Here is a 22,154-nt window from a genome sequence, read left to right on the forward strand (position 1 = left end):
TGCATTATCTAACATAAACTAGAGCACGCACATGCATGCACATACACGCGCATGCACATACACGCACATGCACATACACGCACACGCACATGCACGCACACGCACATGCACGCACACGCACATGCACGCACACGCACATACACGCACATGCACATACACGCACATACACACACACGCACATACACACACACGCACATACACACACACGCTAAGCAGGGGGCCTGGCACACCAGTACTGGGCATTCCTCCCGCACACATGGAGTAAGTTGTGTTTTTGGATGTAGTTGTAAGTCTGGATTACAGGCAGGAGGAACGAGCAGGTATTGCATGATTAGCGCATCATATGCAGACAGTGTTATTTAGGTTTCCGGCTAACCTTGCCCCAACTGCATGAGAGAGAATGGTTTTGACAAAGAAAAGGCCGGCTTTCAAAACACAAGCTTGGATAACGGTAGTCCTTTTCAAAAATGTCTTTGGAATACACAACTAGACCAAAAATAATAGAAGTTTAAATACCGATGATGATTCTGGATTGAATGGTTTCTAATGGAACAAAAAACCCACAAATCAAATAGCTTGGAGGAGGAAATTAAGGGAGCCCCTGCCCAAGGCTTTATAATCTAGATGTTCAGTACCTCCCGATTGCGTGAGAGAGCTGGCCGACTCTGTTTTTGTTGGAGTCTCATCTATAATCCTTCCTTCATTTCTAAATTAACCCCACCCTTGGCACGAGCGCTTGTATTTCTTTCCTTTCTTAAACATAAGCACATGTGTTCAGCTCAGCAGCAAAGCTTGTTGTATGTCATTGGCAGCTGTGTTAGGTTTCACAATTCACACACACAATCTGGCACAGTAGCCAAAAGGGAGTAAAGCGAGTTTTCTTACGGTCCAGCTAACCACAATACCAGCAAGTATCGGGCTGAACAATGATCCACATCGTGGTTTGGGCTATAAGGCTGCCTTGGCTGAGCCTGGTGGAGTTGTGTGTCTCATAAGGGACAAAGTGGGTGCTTTTGGGGTTTCAATCTGCCATATTGCCCCCCCCCATTTTGCCTGCGAATAAGTACCCACCATCGAGTTGTTTGGTCCTGTAGCCTATGACGCCATCCTCTGTATGTGAACCAAACTCATGTACAGGGCTATCCAGGAATGGACGTGTACATCTAGAAGTTACGGATAAGGAAACATCTAGAGACGCTTAGTATTTGGAGAGCACAAGAAGTTAAGCGCGGTTGTTGAATTAACGTAGAAATCACCCAGTGTTCGTTAAGTGCCATTACCCCGTACAAGCAACCAGCAGCGCATGAGTAGTTTGAAATTCATTACTTTATCTCATACGGAGAAGCAGACGAAGAAAGCGGTGCTGTGCGTCACCGCCTGACCTTGCATAAGGTGACAGTTCTTTGTTTCTGTAGCAACCGAGGCGTTCATTGTGAGCGAAATGTTTGGCTCTCTGTTCCCCTTCTCTCCAGGGATTGAAGAAGAGAACCCGCTAAAAAAATCATTATACTGTTGTGTTTTAGAAAGGAAGTTCCGACTTTCAGTGATCAAATAAATACTAGCTGGAAATTGGACTTTCCGTGTGTATAGCACCCCATCAACAGTAGCCCAGTACAACACATGGGCGGTAGCCGTACAATGTACCTGAGATAATGGAGTCCTGTAATCAGGCGATCTCTGGAAGAAATCTATCCAGTCATCGTGGTTCTTAATTAAGAATGCGCTGCCTTGGAGTTGGCGTGAATTTTTCTTTTTTATGTTGTTTAGGTGGCATGTTTCCTTCGCTGATGTTCCCTTTCACTGCTCCAAATCCTTAGAGACCTCTTGCACTTCAAAGCTTTCTTCAGCTCAGAGGTTATTTGAGGATAGCTGTTTTGTTAGCAGCCCCACAGCAGGAATGCTGACGTGAATTTTGCAATCTGTGCAGTCGCTTGTGTAAATGAAGCAATTTAGCCAGCAACAGTGCCGAGCGCGCGTCTGACCCATATATTTATTTAGTTGCATCGGCATGCGTGAATGCTTTCTTTGGAAAGTGCCTTCTGTTGGCCTCTGTTCTCACTGTAATATACCGTGATGATGTACCCGAGCAGCTGGCTTCAGCTCAGTAGAGTTCCCATTTCCCACGACAGGTACAGACAGGCATGTCTCGTCTGTTAAGACATTGGGAGCGTGTTAAAAATGTATGTAAAGGTTATGACATCATACGTGTGAAATGGAGAAAGTCGGTAATGACCGTGGTATAAACAGAAGAAAAACAGTCCCGATTGACAGATTGCAAATGAAAGCCGAATTCTAGGTATTTTCAGCTAGTTAGAAGATGGCTAGAACCAAAAGGATGGGCAACGGCCAGAAAATGCACAGATTAGAGGAAACGAACGACTTTTAAGGGTAAAATAATAGATTGGGGGTGCTGTAGGGTGCGATCTTTCTTTGAAGGATCTATCTCTTATTGTTAAGGTAAATCAGATACAGTGGTTTATGGGCGACTGCAGACACTGGCCAGTTTGCCACCTGAGATTGTGTGCAAGTGAAACGGATCCGAGGTTATTAGTAAAGGAGTTATGTGACGCCAAAAACTGCATTGTTCACTCTTCCTGGTTATGTGAATATATAAGAAACCTATTTTGTCTTCAGTGTTTTGCTTTTATTAAGGTATTTTCTCTTGGGAGCCTTTAACATACAGGCTTTTGTTTTTTATATATATATATATATATATATATAATATGAAGTGTGAAGTCATAACATTACAGAAGCGGACGCACCATCTCTGCACTATGTACACACTTTATATCTGCTGTGTTTAGTGCATAGAACATGTTGTAACAAATAACAGGGGTCAAGGTTTCTTACAGTAGTCACGGCCGGCTCGCTGTGACCAGCGATAAACTGCGTACAACTTTACGGCTGCGACTCCGCGGCTTCTAAACATCTGCGTGTTTGGAGGTTTCATGCTCCGCGCTGCTGAAGATATCCTTCCAAATGCTTCAAATTCTTTCCCGGTGTGGCGTAATCACGTAATAAAAGTGTGTGTTTTCTAGTAAAATGTTCAGCCGCATAGTGGGGGAAATACGTTTAACGTTATGACCACTGTAGTGAATTTCCCTGTTAATGAGCTCGAGGTTGGAGAGCCGTCCAGGGCTGGAGTTAAGGATATATGTGTCAACGTAAGTTTGTTTCCTAGGGACCGTGCCAGATTAATCGCCCCTCTAGAGAGTTTCTCATCTGTTTTCTTTCTGAAACCGAAGCGAAATAAACATGCAGGCGTGTATAGAAAATGAGGAGGATTTGCGTTGTCCCCTTATCACCACTGGAACTTACGCTCTTACATTTGTATTTCCTGCACGGCGGGGTTCCTTCTCTCTAACAAACCCACAAAGCCGTAGGGAAGAGCTTTTAAAAGTGGGCTGTGAATGAATTAGAACAGCAGGCCTGAAGCTCGCCATGGACGGCGCGGTAGGCTTGCATTGCGTGGGGAATGCAGTCTCATCTCTGCGGTGCCGGTTTCGATACCTAGCTGTTTCACGTGAAAGGTATGGTTTTGTGTGAATGAGTCAGTGTTGCGGCACCGTCCTACATCGCACAGATGTAAGCATGTTCTTGAGTATAATTTAGAAGCGCTTCACTAATACCTTTTATTATCAGAATACCTCGCCCTCGGTTGCCATAACAGTACAGAAGATACCCGTCATGCCCCCTGCTCCTCTACTCGCTGAAATGCTTTGGCATCCCCGGGACTCGTTTGGCCAGAAGCCATAACCTTGTTGTCCTGACTGATGGAATAGGAGAGGTGGGGGAGATGTAACATCTGCGTGTGTTCCTGTGTTTGTGGTGAACCGCGAGCTGTAGCATGTTCTGTGCCCCTGTTACCTGCAGGAACAGTGACTTTGCGTGGTACACGGAGCCATGTCATGATTCTTACATATGTAGCGTTGTTTGTACCAGAACATCTAGAGCAACACACATGCTTCCAACTTCAAGAATTCCATTGTCACCTGCACATGAAAGAAATATGATTTCCAGTCTTCGCTGATGTCTGGGGCTTCTTTATTAATCCATGGCCCCTTTTGCCCCCTTGCAGGAGCTAAAAAGGTTAATGTGTTTGTCCTCACCCGGTGTCACAGGCATTTATCTTGCGGTGGTACTGCTGATAGGAAACATTAAGCGGTAGGGGGATGAATTACAGAGTGCTCCAGATCAGCGTCCCCTCCCTGTCTCCGCCGAAAGCTCTCTCCATCCAATTCCAGGTTATTATTCTTCTGTCATGACTGCTCCCTTGACTTTTATTTTCTTGGATCAGTGCCTGGACTTTCTGGAGACCAGAATTATACTGCCATCCTCAATCACATCAAAACAGCAGCTTTGCTCAGAGAGCATAAAAGCACTCGAGTGGCGTTGGAGCTGAAATGTACCGGTCGTGATGGGAGTAAAGAATAGACTTACACAAAGAACTTTTTAGAAGCAAGATGTTTACTCTGCTTTTGGTTCCCTGTGTTTTATGACGGTAACGACGGCCGTGTTCATGGGAGATCTGTGAAGTCGCATAGTAACCATGCTGTTATTTTGGGCATGCGCAGAGCACCTGTTTTTACTGTACGTGGAAAACACTATCGAGAACCCGGTTCCAAAGATTCATTTTTGCCTTAAGGTTTGTTACAAATCACACCGAATGCAGTGAGAATGTTTCGGGGTTAGATGTTACCCAAGGCGTAATTCCCAGCCGTCTGGGTACCTTCTAATTCCTTAAAATCCCGCATTTTGTCTTTGATGCTCTCAGCATCGCACGTGAGATAATTGGCTCATAATGGGGTGGAAAGAGGCATCTCCTGAGTTGTGTAGGTGTTATATCACACGTATTTACTATGCGCTTGTGTAGACACTGGATTGTATCAGGGTCGCAAATATCTAAGCTGTTGATAAATGACTGTTGAGCTCCCAGGATGATCGGTCTTTCGCTGCCTAAAGGCTGAATGAGAATCATGTAGCAACATCTGGAAAGCTATTTTTGGCAAACCCCAGTCTATAAATATTTAATGTATGGGGGTCATAAAACTAGCTGGGAAGGGAAGGTTGATCTCTATTAGTAGCTTCTGGCCACTTACATGAAATATGTCAGTCTGCATAAGAACTTCTTAGTCAATATAAGCAATGACTTTGTGGCTCATTAGCCATGGTTACACGGGCCCCGTCGTTTGCATGCGCAGGCTGTTTTAGATGCGGCCTTTGAACCATATCACAGAGATATCTTCTAGATCATGCGACTTTCACAGCATGCTTACGGTGGGTTAAAAGTGACCAAATCTCTCCGCAATACAAAGTACAGCAAGCAAAATCAAATCCGCTTACAATATGGACATATGGCGCACTCACAGATATACGGGACATCAGTGTTTGTGTCTTATTCTTAGCCGGTTATTTGGGTCTCACCCTATATTTTGATAATCACGCAGTAGGTCATAGAGACGCTCGACTTTCCAGGACCCGGGCATGTCTGAGGCAGAATTTCTGAGCCGCTCGTCGGCCACTTGTTCTCCGAACGGACTCGATTGAGTTTGTTCATAGACTAGACATATGTTTCAGACACCAGGCATGCTGTGACACAGCACAGAACACATGGGCAGCTTCAGCAGGCTATTTTTGTAAATTTGAGTCACCCCTGCAGCTGGTGGTATAATGCCTCCCTTATTCCCACCGCTGCACTGGACTTCAGCCTTACTGAACATTAAGAAGCAATGAAAGCTAAAGCAGTAGTTTAGTACGAGGCACTTCTATAGCCGGTGGTGTCGCGGTCCAACGTTGCATGTTCACTTACAGAGTACTGCCCTTAAAGCTCTACAACATGGACGATGTAAGCCACAAATGGAGAGGTCGAGCGGATTGCAAGACTTGCAGGGGTTTAGGGTTTCTCCGAGTTAAATGCTGGCGTTTATCTTTTGTACCTCTATTTGTCATGTTGATGCCGTCTTAGATGTCCACTTCCCCAAGATATTGTCTCTCTTCTGTCTCACCTACCGCATCAAGGTCTGTGTGTCTTTGTAGTGTTATCTGCCTCCTAGGTTTGTTTTGTTAAAGCTTGAAGTATTGGGTCTTTTGCTTGGCTTCTTGATAAGCCGAAGCATTCGTTGGCGTTGGCTAGCAGAGCTGTGAATGGCAACTAAGAGAATACATCAAATACACGCGACTCCTTTTAAAAGAGGCTGTTGCAGCACTCCGTTCCAGGTACACAATGTTCTTCGCGAGGGGATGGTCTTCTATCCGGTACTTCTTCTCCAGGTTGTTGGGATTCCTGCTGTGGTGGGGGTTGGCCTGGACACGGCTCCAAGTGCATTTCATGAAGGACATATCAAGTGGCCTGTTGTCAGTAAGGGGCCATTAAACCATTAAGCCCAAGAAAAGAAACAAAACACTGACACGATGGACGTGCTTCCCGCCTCCACACGGCTGGTTTTCTGAATTGCTGAACTTCATGTGCTCGTTCCCGCATGTTAATTCTACAGCCTATATACCGGCTCAACATTATCATTAACCCATTCAGCTGCCGATTTCCCACTCTGATACATTACGTAGAGCATCATCCTTCTGTGACCGTAAACAATCATTTATTTATCGAGTGCTGTTTTGGATCAGTCAGTACTTCTGTGTGAATAGTTTGCACGACTGGTATTTTCTCTATCGATGCTGCAGAGGGCTCGCCACACGTTAAAAATAGTATTTCATGGAATGTGGACGAGTCTTTATTTAGCATCGCTTTCAAATTCTTCAACCGGAAGATAAATGTTGCTGATGTTATGATTTTTTTCTGCTTTAAAAAAAAAAAAAAAATGCCTGATCTGTTGTGGGAATATTTGAATTATTTGGTGTCATCAGGTCTCCCCGCTTATAGAAAGTCATTGGTTTGTGCATTTATATTTATAAAGCATACATTAAAGCATAAATGTTTTGAAAATGTATCTTGTTCGCTCTCTGTGTCTCTGTCTCTCTCCTTTTCTCTCTCTCGCTCGCTCTCCTTTTCTCTCTCTCGCTCGCTCTCCTTTTCTCTCGCTCGCTCTCCTTTTCTCTCTCTCGCTCGCTCGCTCTCCTTTTCTCTCGCTCGCTCTCCTTTTCTTATGTTATGTTTATGGCTGTTCCTTTTCACATATACAGTTGTATTTAATATATTTAGAAGGCATGATGACCTATGGGCCAGGCTTTAATTTTTTTACAATGTAAATTACATATGTATTCCTCATTCTTTAAATCCCCGTTGGCATGTATAACTTTGCGTCAGTATAAAGGATTATTAAATGTATTAATAAATAAGGTGTTAGTTGTACCTGTTTGCATCCTGCAATGTTCTGTGAAACCGTGATTGTTCTGGTTTTTGCAGTTATCTTTACGGCTTATTGTCCTCTTGCAGGATAACCGGGTGTTTTACTAAGGTTACATTAACGCCTTTTGCATTGTGCTCTATGATACGTCTTTGCTTAGCATGCTGAACGCTGGTGAGTTTGTTTTAGGTCAGTGTGAAAAATAGTCAGTTCTTTGGCTTGGTATTAGTATTAGACAGAGCTGGTGGCTTCTCTTGGATTACTTACTGTAGTAGGATCCGTTCTTGGCCTTTATAATAACTTTAAGTTACTAAGAATTGTATGTAGATCAGGTTCATTCATCCCGTGCCCATTAGTTTAACTGTGAAATGTTTGTCGTATGTTTTGTATAGCAGTACTATATCAATAGCATTGATATTTTATCTGTGAAACAAGCGCAGTGCGTCGTCAAAAAGACTGAATATATGCGTTCATTCATACACAGCAGCAAGGCACTCTGTTAGCAGTCTTGGGGAAGACGCTGCCTTCATGCAAGAAATCTGTGTCCAGGTTTAGCATTTTCCATCTCTAGGTCTGTTTTCATGATAAGTCACATGATAAGCCTGTTTACTTTTTACGCTCCACCTTTTTAAAAGAGCCGAGCAACTGTCTCTTTAAATTTAGCTCGGTTCCCACCCCTGGTGTTCGGGGTTATTTGTGTGATCACTCCGTGTGGTGGAGGGGAGTAGGTGGTCGGTGATTTCCGGTGACGTGACATGGTGGCAGGTGCCCAGCTCCCCGGCAGTGACTCTGAGTAGAATCAGTGTCTCCTGTCTCTTTGAACTGTCTCTTTCCTGAGACTTTGCAGGTTTCAGGCAAATGGTTTTTACTGGAGGCTACTAATTTGCAGCACAATGGCTATTCAAAGTCAATGCAGCCCTTCCTTTTTGAATGAATCCCTTATTCCCGTGCTATGTTGATATCTAGCAACCCAACAGCATGTGAAATAAGAATACAAAATACCCTAATATTTCTATTGTCTTGCAGCAAAAGAAAAAAATCATCTGAGCCTTGATCAGTTGGTTGTTTTTAGTGCCAGATCCGAGCACGTAGACGGGATACAGTGACTGTAATCACCTGCGCCAGCCACACGCCAATCAAAGTGCTGCGCTTGAGCGTTGTTTTGGTCATCGCACCGCTGCCGTTTTGTAGATGATTGTGGCAGATATTAAATTAGGCTTAATGACAATCATTACCATTTAGAAAAGAACGAATTGTCTCCTTGGTACATCTCCGCTGCACACATTTAAATGTTTTAATAGGGGACAATCGCCATGGGCTTCGAGTTCCATAGAGTATGTGCAGCTCTACCCCTTTTATTAACGCTGTATAGCAAGGTTATTCAGATGTCACTTTTATAGACGGGAACAGAAGGTCCCTGTGGGTGATATTTTGATATGCTGGTGGTGGGGAGGGGGGGAGAGGTTGTTTAAACTGGCTTTTTAAACCAAACGCTGTCTAAGGGGTCTGCTTTACCTCTCCTGCAAAGCCCTGTGAGAACCCAACCCCGGCAGCTGTAATCGCTTAGAGTAGATGTGCTCTGTAGCTGCGGTTGAAATGTTCCGAGTGTGCGTGCGCGGAATGCTGATTCCAGGCCAGGCATCTGCTGGGAACAGTAATTCCATCCAGCCGTAGTCATGTTTCATAAAACACTGGTTGGTATTCATTTATTTATGCTCCCTTACACTGTTCTGTTCCTAGAGCAAGAGCGACAGGGAAGGCTCCTTTACAAAGACTTGGTCAAGAATTCTTAGATCTTTGAACGCGGTAAACCCCAAGATCCCGACTGTCACATATGTCCTTTCAAACGAGGCCTTCAGTCAGAGGCGATCGTATTCACTACCGGGCTGAATGTAACCCTTGTCTGATTAAACACAGCATTAGAGACCTTTACTAGTATTGCTTAATGCATAAACCCTTCCCAGAAATAACCCTTCAATCAAGTCAAATCTTTGCACCATTCATCATTTTTTGCCGGGAACATTTAATTGTTATGTTACCCAAAAGCAAGCATTGATGGATTGTTGCTTTTGGAAACTGAAAAGGCTTCTATAGTATGTTTTCTGTGATTAAATCTTAAGAAGAAAGAAGAAAATGACAGATGTGCTTAGAGTTTAGCGTGTTATGGAGCAGCACCTAGAAGCGCACCTTTATTCTTGGTACATTTCAGTATGAGTGCATGAAATGGTTAACCCATAGTCTGGACTTGCATTAATACAAGTAGAAAAGCACAGTCAATTTGGATCTTAGGTTTTTAGTGTCGTATGTAGATCGGCGTGCTGGTTACCGGTTACAGGGCGCAGCTCGGTGTAATTATCTTCATATAGCTCTCCTGCTGAAGTAATACGGATGGTCTGTAAATTAGGCGGAGAAGTGCAGAAAGTTCTACAATGTTGTCACACTCCACTGCGAAGGATGACATCATTTTGTAATTCTCCTCATGGTGGTGTCGGCTCCGGAGAGGGATATGAAGCTTGTCGGCGTGGCTGTTGGCAGTTGTCGCAGATAATGAGTGACATAATTGCATGCCGCCGCTTGCATGCCAGTTGGTTAATGAGTGTTCTGGTTAATCTACTGGCAGATTGCATCAAAAATTAAAAGAAAGCCGAGCTGTAAACATTGCTGCCCTTGCTCTGCACATCGTCACGCGACGGTAAGACTTCTGTGACCCTCATCACTTAAACCTACAATATAACGGGATAGAAATTAAAGTGAATTCCTGTTTTTACCGTGCGTTGGTACACTGGAACAGTCAGCCTGGCCAGTCTCATCTACGCAAATATAAATTTCTAATATAAAATATATAATATATAAAGTAATGCTATATAAACAGGAGAATGAAAGTGATAAGAAATGGTGTTTGTTAATGGTAAAGCCTCTTGTGCATAATATATTATAGAATATAAATTGAGCCCTGGCCAAACACCTAGGCCAAAGAATTGCAGATAACTGGTTGCTGCGTTAATTAAGTGGTTCAAGAGGTATTTTGAAGGAGCCGACAGCTGCATGGAAACCCGTTAATATTCCAGCATTTCTCTGCATTCTGATGGTCCTGGTGCTGTGACGGTAATAACAAGCGATCTTTGTCTTACGGGCGAGTGGAATAATTGCGGTGTCTGTATTGGCAGGCGAGTGGGATAACGGGTTCACAGCTGTCTGAGCGCATTAATTGGTTTTCTGGGGTGCATTGTACCCGAGGCACCTGTTGTGCCAAAATTCATAAGGTTTTTCGCTATGTGGAGAACCAGCTGGCTACTGTTGAAGCCTCGCTTATGTGACATCAGTTATGGAAAGTACGGTTCAGCATGTGTTCAGCGGTACAGCGCCAAGTATGTCATACACTGTGGTGTACAACAATAACTTAAGCTCGTTATCAACATTGAAAGCTGTATTAATGATGAAACAAGTCGTTTTTTCCACTAAAAATAAAGTGGATCCTCTTGGGGAATTTGTCCTCTTATCCTGAAGACCAGACTTGGTTGACGTAGGTGTGTGGAGTGCGGGGGAAGGGGGTCTGTGACTATACGTCTGTCACTTTCCATTGGCCGGGAGCCTCCGTTGAGCTCAATAAACCCGTGCTTTTTGGAGCGTACAGACAGGTCCCAAAGGCTCCGAATTCTAAATAATCAGCGTCTCTAAAATATTGTGAAAGCATCATTATTTTGTTTAAATTTGGCTGCTAGAATGTCAGAGCACGTTGTATTGGTACATGTTAAACATAACTTTGTGCCAGATGACAGCGCTGCCAGTTCCGCTTCTGCTGCCCCATGTTATACGGTTTAATAACATCCCGGTTTTGGCATCTTGTTCATTTTTATTCACAGTAATTATTTAATAATATTGTCTCGGGAGGAAACTTGAATCACCCCCGGGTCAGGACTAGATAGACCAGCGTTACCATGGATGTTGTGCTACTTGTTCTTGCAGTGTGTGTGTGTGGGTATGTAGGTAGGTATGTGTAGCTATATATATATGGTACATAATTGCCCCCTCTAAACTGCCCGTGGGTTCATTACCCCACTGAGAAAAGTTGAACAAAGGGGCAGCACTGCAGATGTCGGGCGATGTGTGGGCCGTTTCCTGCCAGGAAGCTACCTGAGGCTTTCTAATTACTCGCTGAACACATCCTCTGGAACAACGAGCAGATGCTGGGGGTAGGGCTCTGACCTCAAACACACTTACTATGTGCTCACTCAGGCTTTACATGACAAGTCTACCTGGTGTGTGTGTGTATAAATATATATGTTACAGGGAGGGAATTTAAACATACATTGGAAAGGCATATGGCTGTCCTGAAGACAAGACCAAGGGCTGATTAAGGTCTTTACATCAAGAAAATGAGCAGACGGCTGAACGGCTCTTCTGTGCCGTCAGATTCTGAGATTCTACGTGTGATATACTGGTGGGTTAGGGCGCACTGTGACATTGATATCGCGCCCCCGGGGATCCCGTGCTTAGATGAGAGAAGTCCAAGGCCAGCAACTATAAGACTGTGATTTCACCATGTCATAAAATAACACTGATAAAAGCCTGATGTATAAATATATCACAATAGACCTTTGAGTTTGCAATTGGCTAATCTTGCCAAACATTTTAAATGGTCATAGATGAACTAACCTGTAGACATGGAATAATTGTGCCATGCTGGAGCTGGCAGTGAAACATACATGATCCTGGTTAGCGTTGAAGAACGCTGCAGTTTACACCGCCCGCTGTATACACATTCAATGAACTGAGAATTGGAGTTCAAGGCTTAGTAAAACCCATCTCGGGATGAATCATGTGTAAGTTAATGATTCTCGCCGCGCTCGCAGTGATGTTTGCAACATTAGAGATTTCTTAACAAGTGCTGTTTGTTTTTCCCGTCCTGCCAGAAGTACCAGCTTTCAGAAGCTTGTCATGTGATTGAGGTGCTCGCCCCTCCAGGATATTTCAGTCGTTATCATTAGTCAAACATGGCCTTCATACCGCTCCACACGATTACCTCTCTATAGCAGTACCTGCCCCAGAAAATGCCACCAATCTGGTGCATCGCATGCACAAGAGATCTACGCCTACATTGGCATTCGAATTGTGTAGAAGAAGACTTGGTCTTGGTCCGGCTCTGCTTGCGGTTTGTTTCTTGCACAAAGTCTGAAGTACACTTGTGTCGCTTTCATCTGTTTTTCAGTTTAAATATAATTTGTATGGCGGACACTTTTGTCGTTGAATGCAATTTGTGTAGCTACTTTCCATGTGAGCCACATCAATAATAGTTTGATACGTGAAAGTTATTGTTCCACCCCGACATTTAACCAGCGGCACCATGAAGGCAAATATTTCTTTATCTGCTCAGTGTTTAGGAAGGTACACTTCCCGTCTCTCCCTCTCGCCGGCTTTACAAACAAGCAGGGTCTCCGAAGAGCAAGAAATGAATGAGTTTGGCAGCAAAACGCTTCGAGGAGAGCTGGGAAGACGAGGCAGATCTTTAACATGGAGCCTCTTCACTATGGAACTGATCTCAAAATCACAAGGCGGCTGAGAACGAAAGCGATGCGATATCTGCACTTCCCATTTACCGGGAGCCGCATTCACCCCTCAGGCAAGAAGAAGAAACCTCTGTGCGAATGAATTAGCGACACGCACCGGCTTTGTTTTTGTTGAGCTTGGGGAGTGAGGGATTGTCTCGCGTCATCTCATCCGTATGCAGGTGTACTTGTGTTTTTGGACACAACCGTAAATTGTTTTTATTGACCTGGCTTGCTCTCGCAGCCAAAATGGTGGTTTTTGTATGAAATTCCGGCCATCAGAAGGCAGAGTGACCTCACAAGGACCACGGGTCAGCTCGTCTTATCACATAAACCATCTGCTAGCTTTATCTGTCAGTGGGGAGGGGGGAGCGGGCTCTTGTGTACACGCGTGGGATCTTTGCAGTATAGAAGTGTGAAAAAGATGCCGCCTGGGTGTTGGCTTCTGTTTTTATTCTTATTAAAGCTATATCGCTGCATTTTACGATTGGGCACGTTTTTGGCTGCCCTTTAGTTCCACGTACTGTGGAAAATGTTTGCGTTTGTACTTGTAAAGCTGATAACTCTTACAGTCTAAAGAGACGCGACTCCTTCTGTTAGTGTCACCCTTTGTACAGCGCCATGGAATCTGTTTCTTGTCACCGGATAAAGCCCAGCGATTGTCCGCTTTCTTCTGATGACTTCACGTGTTTTTCAGGCTGCGTGGCTGCTATTATATTACATACCCAGCTTAGTTTATTTATATTATTAAGCTGCCGGGGCTGTCGGTTTATCTCGCGGACAATGATTAGGATGATAATATGGTGCGTTTATGATGAGATGCGGTGGAATTAGTCACGACTGGCTGTTTATTAGCTATTTTGTCATTTGTCTTTTTATTACTTTACTCTATTCCAAGCACTTAATCCGTGTCAACCATAAAGCGCCGGTTAATTTGCTACATGAATAGTCCAATTTCATACCTAAACCAGTGTTAGCAGGACTACTCCCATTGCCCGTGCTGCTCATACAGGGACGCGTTTCCTATGCCGTGTTAAGTATAGGCGATAGTCACCGGATGCTAGGATAAGTGTATTGTTGCCATAGCAAAACAAGCTTCAAGTGTGTCCTGTTTTCTGATATCCGCTGGTTTCGAATTGTAAGAAAAGTAGCGGCACAACTCCATGTTTTTTTTTTTGTTTTTTTTTTTTTGTTTTTTTTTTGTTTTTTGTTTTTAGAAATTTTTTAATATGGAGCAGCTCCTGGTTGGTGACTGACAGCGTATTGGCAGAAAAGTTTATTTAAGTAATATGATCTTGATTATATGTTTGGTTTGCAGCACGTCATATAAAGAGTAAAACTAATTATATATATATATATATATATATATATATATATATATATATATATATATATATATATATATATATATATTTCATGCCATGTGGCTTGCCTGGTCTTTATTTTCAATGCTAAAAATACACAGGTTTTCTTGTTTGGACAGAGTACTGTCTGCATTCTGAATTCAAGGACTAAATATGGAGCAGAAATTCCTGTCTGATGTTCGCTGCTGCCGCTTGCCGGTGCGAGTACATTTATAGTATTTATGAGGATACTAAACGTAGCGCTTCTGTGTGTTTCAGGATGAAGTGGACAGTCTAAATCCAGTTCTCAGGGACAACCCCCAGCTTCATGAAGAGGTGAAGGCCTGGGTAAAAGAACATAAAGTTCAGGAGATTTTTATGCAAGGTAAGTGTGTTTTAGACTTCTGTTTAAGACCATGGATGCAAACGCGGGTGCAGGAGGGCTAGCAGTGTTTTTTGGACACGTTCAAGAGGGCCACATCCATGCCTTACATATTACTCTGTTACGTTTGTTTTTTTAATACTATTGGCTTAAGGGGTTTCAAGGGAGTAAATTTAAAAACATTTTTTTTTAACTTTCAGTGGGAGGCCTAAAGGGCACTTTAAAAAAAAAAATTCTCCCTCTCCTCTCCTCTCCCTGATCTGTCTCTGCTGATCACAATGCGTGAGATCAGCCAGCAGGGGGAGCAATAAGAGAGCCCTACGGTGGCTTTTCTGTCCTCGCATGAACTTCTGGTCGGTGTCAGCACCTATACTTAGCGGAAGGGAATGCCGATTTCGTGATTGGCCGTTCCATGTTTGCTGGTGTACTTGCGCTGGCCGCAGCTCATGATCAGTTGGCGGGAGGTCAGCTTTACTGACGTTTGCCGGCGGGGTGACTTCAGGCTGTTAAATTGTCTGATCTCCTGTGTGGCGGCAGGGAGATGTCTCTACTGCTGCAACAAAGTCAGGCTGTCTCAAAGTATACAACCAAGACTGGCTTCATGGCGCAGGTTTTAAGGAAGAACTGGTATGTCCTAAGGGGACTGAACGGGTTAAAGAAAAAGCATGTTTGGAGTTTGTTTTTAGCATTTAGAGATCTGTGTTGCTCTCTCTAGTTTGTTGGCTTTGGCTTCAGGTTTCAGCGTGGTGTGTCTCCATGTGGCTCTAGACACACGTTGTTTACAAGAGAGAAGTGGTTTCAAGTGTATTAGTTCACTAATCTCACAAGTGACCACAACCATCCTCAAACCCCAATCACTGGGGATGTGTCCAAAAGAAGAATATTCTCAACACTAAGATTAAAGCATCATTTAGTACTCAGGCCCTGAAATCACTTGTGTGGTTGTGTTTTAAACATTTGTTTTTCAAGATGCTGCCCCCTTAGATAAAGCGTTAGCTAAGCTGTGTAGCGTGGTACGCAAATAAGCCCTGATGTATTTGTCACGTTAATCCTTCATCTAGGAGTTTGCATTTTCATGCGATTAAACCTTCAAGCTGTGCCGGTTTCTATGGCAACAACCTACGTTTGCCTGCTTGTAACGTCAAATGACCAGCAGCCCCAGAAACATTATGAATACGGCAAAAGTTTACCCGATTACAGAATTAATGATTCCGGGAATGATTTGAACTTTGGATAATACTAGGAAATCTCTATCCAGCGCTGCATTTACTTATGTCTTAAAGTCAGCAGAGTAGGTGGAACAGCAGCTTTAAATTAGATTTCGGTTATCAAGGTGTGAAATGGCATCTGCTTCACCAAAGGCCGTAACCCGCGGGGCGTTCCATACATTTACTCCTATGTCCTCTCAGTGCTGATTGCCGTAGAATCCTCCTTTCGGCCCATTCAGGATGTTACGCGCTTCCTGGACTCTGGATTGTTTTAACAGACATGGGAACTTACCAGACTTATTGGAGGTGGGGAGGGCAAAGCTGGATCAAGGAGGCAGGGGGTAGTTACTGCTATGCAGGGAAGGGGTGGGGGATGGACATGACCAAATGCCACCCCCCGCATGCTATGGATCAGAGTCGCCCCTGCATGTAAACAGCTATGATTCTAAGATCCTCCAGGATCAACCTTAAGTAAAGTCTCACCTGTCGAACAGATCTGTGCTAGTAATACATAAGCAGAGGCAGAAATAAGAGTATGATGCATGTACTTGTTACACCTGGAGAGCATTTTTAATGTGACGGCTTCTCCTCTGGCTCAGGATCCCCAACACAAAACAATATTACGAGGAACTGATTTTCGTACGGATCTGCCGAGCTCGTCGGCGCTCACACGGGATACTGTATTAATAATAACACCTGCTAGCAGAGTCCGTGTCGATCCGCTCTGATCAGTGTTTTGGGTTTGAAAGCCATCTAAGTCTTGTTTCCTACGACCGCCAGATTAACCCAGAGACACAGAAGTTCAAACATATCTTCCTTAACGTGCATACTTGACATTGTATTCAGTGCCGGGGAGGAATTTCTCTTTTTTTTTTCCACCGTGCAGGAAGAGGATTATTTTTACTTCTGGTAGTTCAGTTATTTGAGACGGCCTTTTGTGTTACCTGCTGGTTCCTATGACTGGGCAGATCTCCCCGGGGAGGTTTTTGGCAGGGAGTAATGTTTTCACGTTTTTTTCTTTGCTCCACCTGGCTTGCCACTAACATGCCAGTCCTGTGGCTTGAAGGGCCAGATGTAAAGGAATGACATGCGTGATGATTGCGCAGCTTCGTTATTTGTGGGGTCTGTGTCGTGAGGGGAGAAAGCTGGAATGATAGCATTTTAGCCATTGGGCTAGTATTTATACTCTATACTTGGGACTTGCATTAATGTATGCATGTATGGCTGCTATCTTTTTAAATGAGATAGCAAAACATTCCCTTGATGCGTTATTTTAATAAATACCATCTGGGCATTTTTGTGGGGGAGGGGCGCCATATTTTTCGACCACCTGCTAGTAGAGGACCTCTTTGGAGAGACTGCTTCAATGAACTTTGTATCTTGTAGTGTAACTGTCTGCTGATCTAATATTTGGGATCACGTTGATGGATCTATGGATTTCCCAGAGTCTAAATGTTTTCTCTGCCTTATTTTGTAGGTCCTTATTCCTTAAACGGCTATCGAGTGAGAGTGTACAGACAGGACTCTGCCACCCAGTGGTTCACTGGGATAATTACTCACCATGACCTTTTCACCCGCACTATGATTGTTATGAATGACCAGGTGAGTCCGAGATACCATAGATAACCTTGATCCTTTCACCAAACATGTAGTATGTCTGCCGCCTATCAGCAAGTCGAATGAAGGATCAATTCAATCCACGATTTCCATTCATATTTCGAGGCAGTGGGTAAGCCTGGTAATTTTAGTATTGAAATCCCCACCTTCTCGATGACACAATACTGTGCTCTGTGCTACTTTACAGAAAGGGTAGTAGATACCTGGAATAAATGTCCAGTGGAAGTAGTGCAGCAAGCCACATTAAAGGAACCTGGGGAAGCCTGTAATGCTATAGATGTATATATTTAGTGAAGCTTAGCATGGTCAGTCATGTATTACAGTTTTAATCTTGCATTTTACCAGCCAAAGAAGACGCTCGGGATCTGTCAGCTGTCATCTCATGATTTGTGAATCAGGGCCGCCATTTATCCCATTTCTTCACATCCTATTTGGTAGATTGTTTAATAACTAGTATACTTCTTATCATGAGCTACTGAAAAATCCAAAAGCCTTTTTTCCATTCCCTTTTTCAAGTGGACCTGGCACCAAAAGTGCTTTGGTTTGAATTTTGTTCTAATTGTCCTAAAGAATGTGTTCGGATGAAAGTGATGGGATTTAAGTCTCCGTGAAGTTATTTTGTTACTTTCTTTTCAGAATGAAATGCTAGTATACATTAGCTATGTTTTTGACTTTTGCCGCTGTTTGTTTCTTTCTATTTAACATTTGAACGTATGCACAATGCATGACTTTTTTCTTCCACCAGGTACTAGAGCCTCAGAATGTTGACCCTTCTATGGTTCAGATGACCTTTCTAGATGACGTTGTTTACTCTCTGTTAAAAGGTGAAAATATCGGAATCACATCTCGTCGTAGGTCTCGCTTAAACCAGAACAGTAACACAATTCATGTAAGTATTTTCTCCCCCTTACAGTATTTTGGGGGGGTGGGGGGTGGACAGCATTATCTGAGGCCTCAGGCACTGATAGTAACTTCATGTAAGCATATATTTCTATTTAAACTGTTTATCTAGACTTTTGTAGATTTCAGTGGGGATGAGTGTGAGTGGATGATGGATTGTTATAGAGAGTGTGTGTACGTACACGTCATATAATGATTTTTTGTGCTGGGCTGTCGTTTTATCCTCAAACACCGTTTTTCATTTGTTTATCTTTAATGTTCTTGTTAAACAATATGCGTTCTATTTGTTGCAGGGTCATTATACACGGGCACAAGCTAATAGTCCAAGGCCAGCAATGAATTCTCAAACCTCCACTTCAAAACAGAATCAGCACCACAGAAATGCCCGCTTAAACAAAAGAAAGGGATCCGACAGCAGCATGCCTGATGAAGATCGCATTAAAGAAGAGCGATATGATGGAACTGGTAGACCAGGTATGAAACGCACTAAGCCACCTGTGTGACCATCAACTGGTCTGATTGTAGAGGGCTTAGCCCATAATTAATTATATAAGCCAGTGGCTTTCTATGGCATTAAGGAACATACAATATATCCAGAACACCCACGTCAGCGAGCGTGTATTTGGGTATCATGTCACAATGCTGACAGTTATTTATTAAATGGTGTCATTTTCTTTATAAAAAGTGAGCATTTTTATATTCTTATAATACTATGTTATTTGTCCAATGGACCATCATATTTTATTTTTATAATACATAAAACTAGTGCAGTATTGGGAAAACATTTCTTCGCTAGTATGATGATCGCATCAAATGTACAGCCAGTTGAGTCATGACACTGCATGCGAATGAGAGGAGTACCTCCATAGCACATCTAAAAGCTAATAGTGCCAAGTAAAGGGAACGTAAATATGAGAATGTAATTTACTTTGCCGACACCGTGAGATTTGTAAATGTTTTTTGTATTTCTCTTTGCAGAAAACCTAAAGAGGAACAAACATTTTCACAGCAAAAGGAGGAAACCAGAGGAGGACGAAAAGAAATTAATTCTTAAAAGGCTGCGTACGGACAATATTTCTGACTACTCTGAGAGCAGCGACTCGGAGAACTCAAATAAAAGGATAATAGATTCTTCCTCTGAGCAGAATTCTGAGAACGAGTTGAAATGCAAGAACACTTCAAAGATAAATGGAGACGAAGGAAAATCCCAAAGTAGCGAGGGAGCCGAGGAACAGACTCTAATAGATAGGCATTCTCCCTGGGATAAAATACAGGAAGATAAAAAACATCAAGAAGCAGAAAGAATGAAGTCGGCTGACGTACAGCTGCAGGAGGAGAAGCCTCAGTTCCTTGTCTCCGAACAGACAGCACTTTATGAGCAGAATTCCAATAAACCGCATCTTCAAGATAAAGTGGGGGACAAAAACAGCACTACAGAGTTTTTGCGGACTGAGCAGGCCATTGCCAAGCCCCCCACGCCCAAAACTGCTATTGTCTTAGATAGCGAGAACAGTTCCGAGAAAGTTCCCCAGGAAAACAGTGCAAGTCAGTTCAGCTTGCAGGCTCCTCCGCAGGTGGACATGCAAAATGCCGACCTGAAACCCTCGTTTGGCAATGTCAATTTTTCAGATTCCAAGAAGCAGGCTTCAGAGCATGGCTGGAATGACATTGCTAATAATAAAGCAGAACTGGCACTTTCGGGGGTGTTAAAATTGCCCCAGCCCACTAAGGAGGCAAATGACAGAGATAAAATACACCATACCCCAATCATGGGCAGCACTTCTTTAACGGATGAACAGAAGAGGCTTCAAAAACAGTCCATGGACGCTCTCAAGGCAAAACCTCATATATCTGATTCTTCTAGTAAAATTAAATTCAACTCTTCTCTGGATGTTGTGAAGTCTCGGTCTGTTCATTCTCCAGATACAATAAAACATAAGTTAAATTATCATAGTAGCCAAGGTTCTGGAACAGTACGACATTTGAGCAAACTGGATTGTGATACGCACAGGTCCAGCTTTCATCCAGTAGCTGCACGAGTGAGTACCATCGAATCTACGAAGAGCCCTCTTATTATAGACAAAAATGAACATTTTACAGTTTACAGGGACCCAGCACTTGTTGGACCAGAGACTGCTCCCAATCACATGTCTCCTTATTTGCACCAGCACAATTTTGCCCTCCACCCTCCGGCTCATCGAGCATGTTTACCTCCAAACAGCCATCATCCAGCACTAACAGCCAATCCTCATTTGTTGACGTCCTCGGCCAATCAGACACCTATGTCTGCGATGAACGCTCATCCTCTCGGAAGCTCCTCTCACCATTCGGTTCACCATCCTCATTTGCTTCCGACCGTGTTGTCGGGTATGCCTCCCGCTTCCTTGCTCGGAGGTCATCCGCAGCTCGAGACCGCACATGCCAGCAGCCTTAGCCACCTGGCACTCGCACATCAGCAGCAACAGCAAATATTACAGCACCAGCCTCCTCATCTTCTTGGCCAAGCTCACCCTCCAGCTTCGTATAACCAGTTGGGACTTTATCCGATTATCTGGCAGTATCCGAATGGAAGCCATGCCTATTCAAGTCTTGGTCTGCCTTCTTCAAAATGGGTGCATCCAGAAAACCATGTGAATGCAGAGGCTGCGATTAGAAGGGTAATATGTCTTTAAGATTTAAACTTCAACCAAGTAAACCGAGGCAGTGCTTACATGCAGAACAGCCTGGCCTTTCCAAGCCTTGTCTGTTATTACTCAATGTGTTAAAAGCGACCGCAGTCACCGCTAAATGCGGGTCTTGGTTTGACGCCTGATATAGTCAGCCCTCTATTGTACTGATAATGGTAATTATGCTGTACGGAACCTATCATTTTTATCACTATCCATATTAACCGCGAAGAGAAGAGGTTTCTTTTGACCTGTTCAGTTTACTCTTTTGCGTGATAGCACTCGACAAACATGGCATTCCTTTTCACATTTATTCTGTTGTGATGAAGCGGTGGTAAATTTAATTTTAACTCCCCAGCTGCTTTGTATTCAGTTAATTCTGTTACTGGGTGAATCAGGTTTTTTTTTTTCTTTGTAAATATTGTATTATAACCTTACCACTTGCAAAGTTTTATTGTCTTTTGTTTACATTTGAACGTTCACATGCCAAATCATGAGAGTTTGTATCCATTCTTGTTCACGTTTACATTTGCCGGCATTGAGACTGTCCGGGTATATTAGTGTTGCGATGTCTCTGAGAGTCTGTGCTTCTTCACCAGATTCTGTAAGCTGTAGCTTTTGGTTGTGTATTTTTTATGCTGCCTACTTAGTATTTATAGATATTAAGTCATCTGGTTCAACTGCATTTAGCTAATATTGGGCCATTTTGGCTTCGAAAGAGTTATGCTCCTTTCCATTGGGAGGCAGATTTACTTTCATATTGCATCTCACAATTGATCAGACCCTCATAAAACAGAGATAGGACTTCTTTAGTCTCCCGTCCCTTTCATTTAGTGCTCTTTGGGACAGGTATTGATTGATGTTGGTCTGTTTGCCTAGTATCCTGAACTGTTTTAAGGAGACTGGGAAATGGCACACTAATGGAAGTTGGCACGCGGAGTTCCCCAGATATGACGTCCTTTTGTGAAGCAGACCGATGTAAACACCTTGGCTAGAATCATTTAGGACATACATTTTCCATGTGTGCATTTTCAGTAAATAGATTGTGTAAATTTCATTGTATAGTTTGCTAAAATACCATCCTACATGATGTCATTAAGTGACCAAATGTTTGATAACATCGCTGGAAAAGGGTGAGTGGTCTGTGAGTGAAGTGGTAGTGTATGCGAACAGTGGCATGAAACAACT

At 43.3% G+C, this 22,154-nt stretch overlaps 1 protein-coding gene across 3 annotated transcripts in view; it reads left to right on the forward strand.

Moving 5' to 3' along the window:
• The window catches only part of JMJD1C (jumonji domain containing 1C), a 103,435-nt gene that overhangs the window by 63,294 nt on the left and 17,987 nt on the right, over positions 1 to 22,154 (forward strand). For all 3 annotated transcript variants that reach the window (XM_053450506.1, XM_053450507.1, XM_053450508.1), the window contains 5 exons: positions 14,473 to 14,578; positions 17,261 to 17,385; positions 18,146 to 18,289; positions 18,594 to 18,774; positions 19,279 to 20,957. In XM_053450506.1, the coding sequence (XP_053306481.1) occupies positions 14,473 to 14,578; positions 17,261 to 17,385; positions 18,146 to 18,289; positions 18,594 to 18,774; positions 19,279 to 20,957 (2,235 nt within the window). The remainder of the gene's footprint in view (positions 1 to 14,472; positions 14,579 to 17,260; positions 17,386 to 18,145; positions 18,290 to 18,593; positions 18,775 to 19,278; positions 20,958 to 22,154) is intronic.

This window comes from Spea bombifrons, chromosome 11 (genome assembly GCF_027358695.1).
Source record: "Spea bombifrons isolate aSpeBom1 chromosome 11, aSpeBom1.2.pri, whole genome shotgun sequence".
In the NCBI taxonomy this organism is placed as follows: Eukaryota; Metazoa; Chordata; class Amphibia; order Anura; family Pelobatidae; genus Spea; species Spea bombifrons.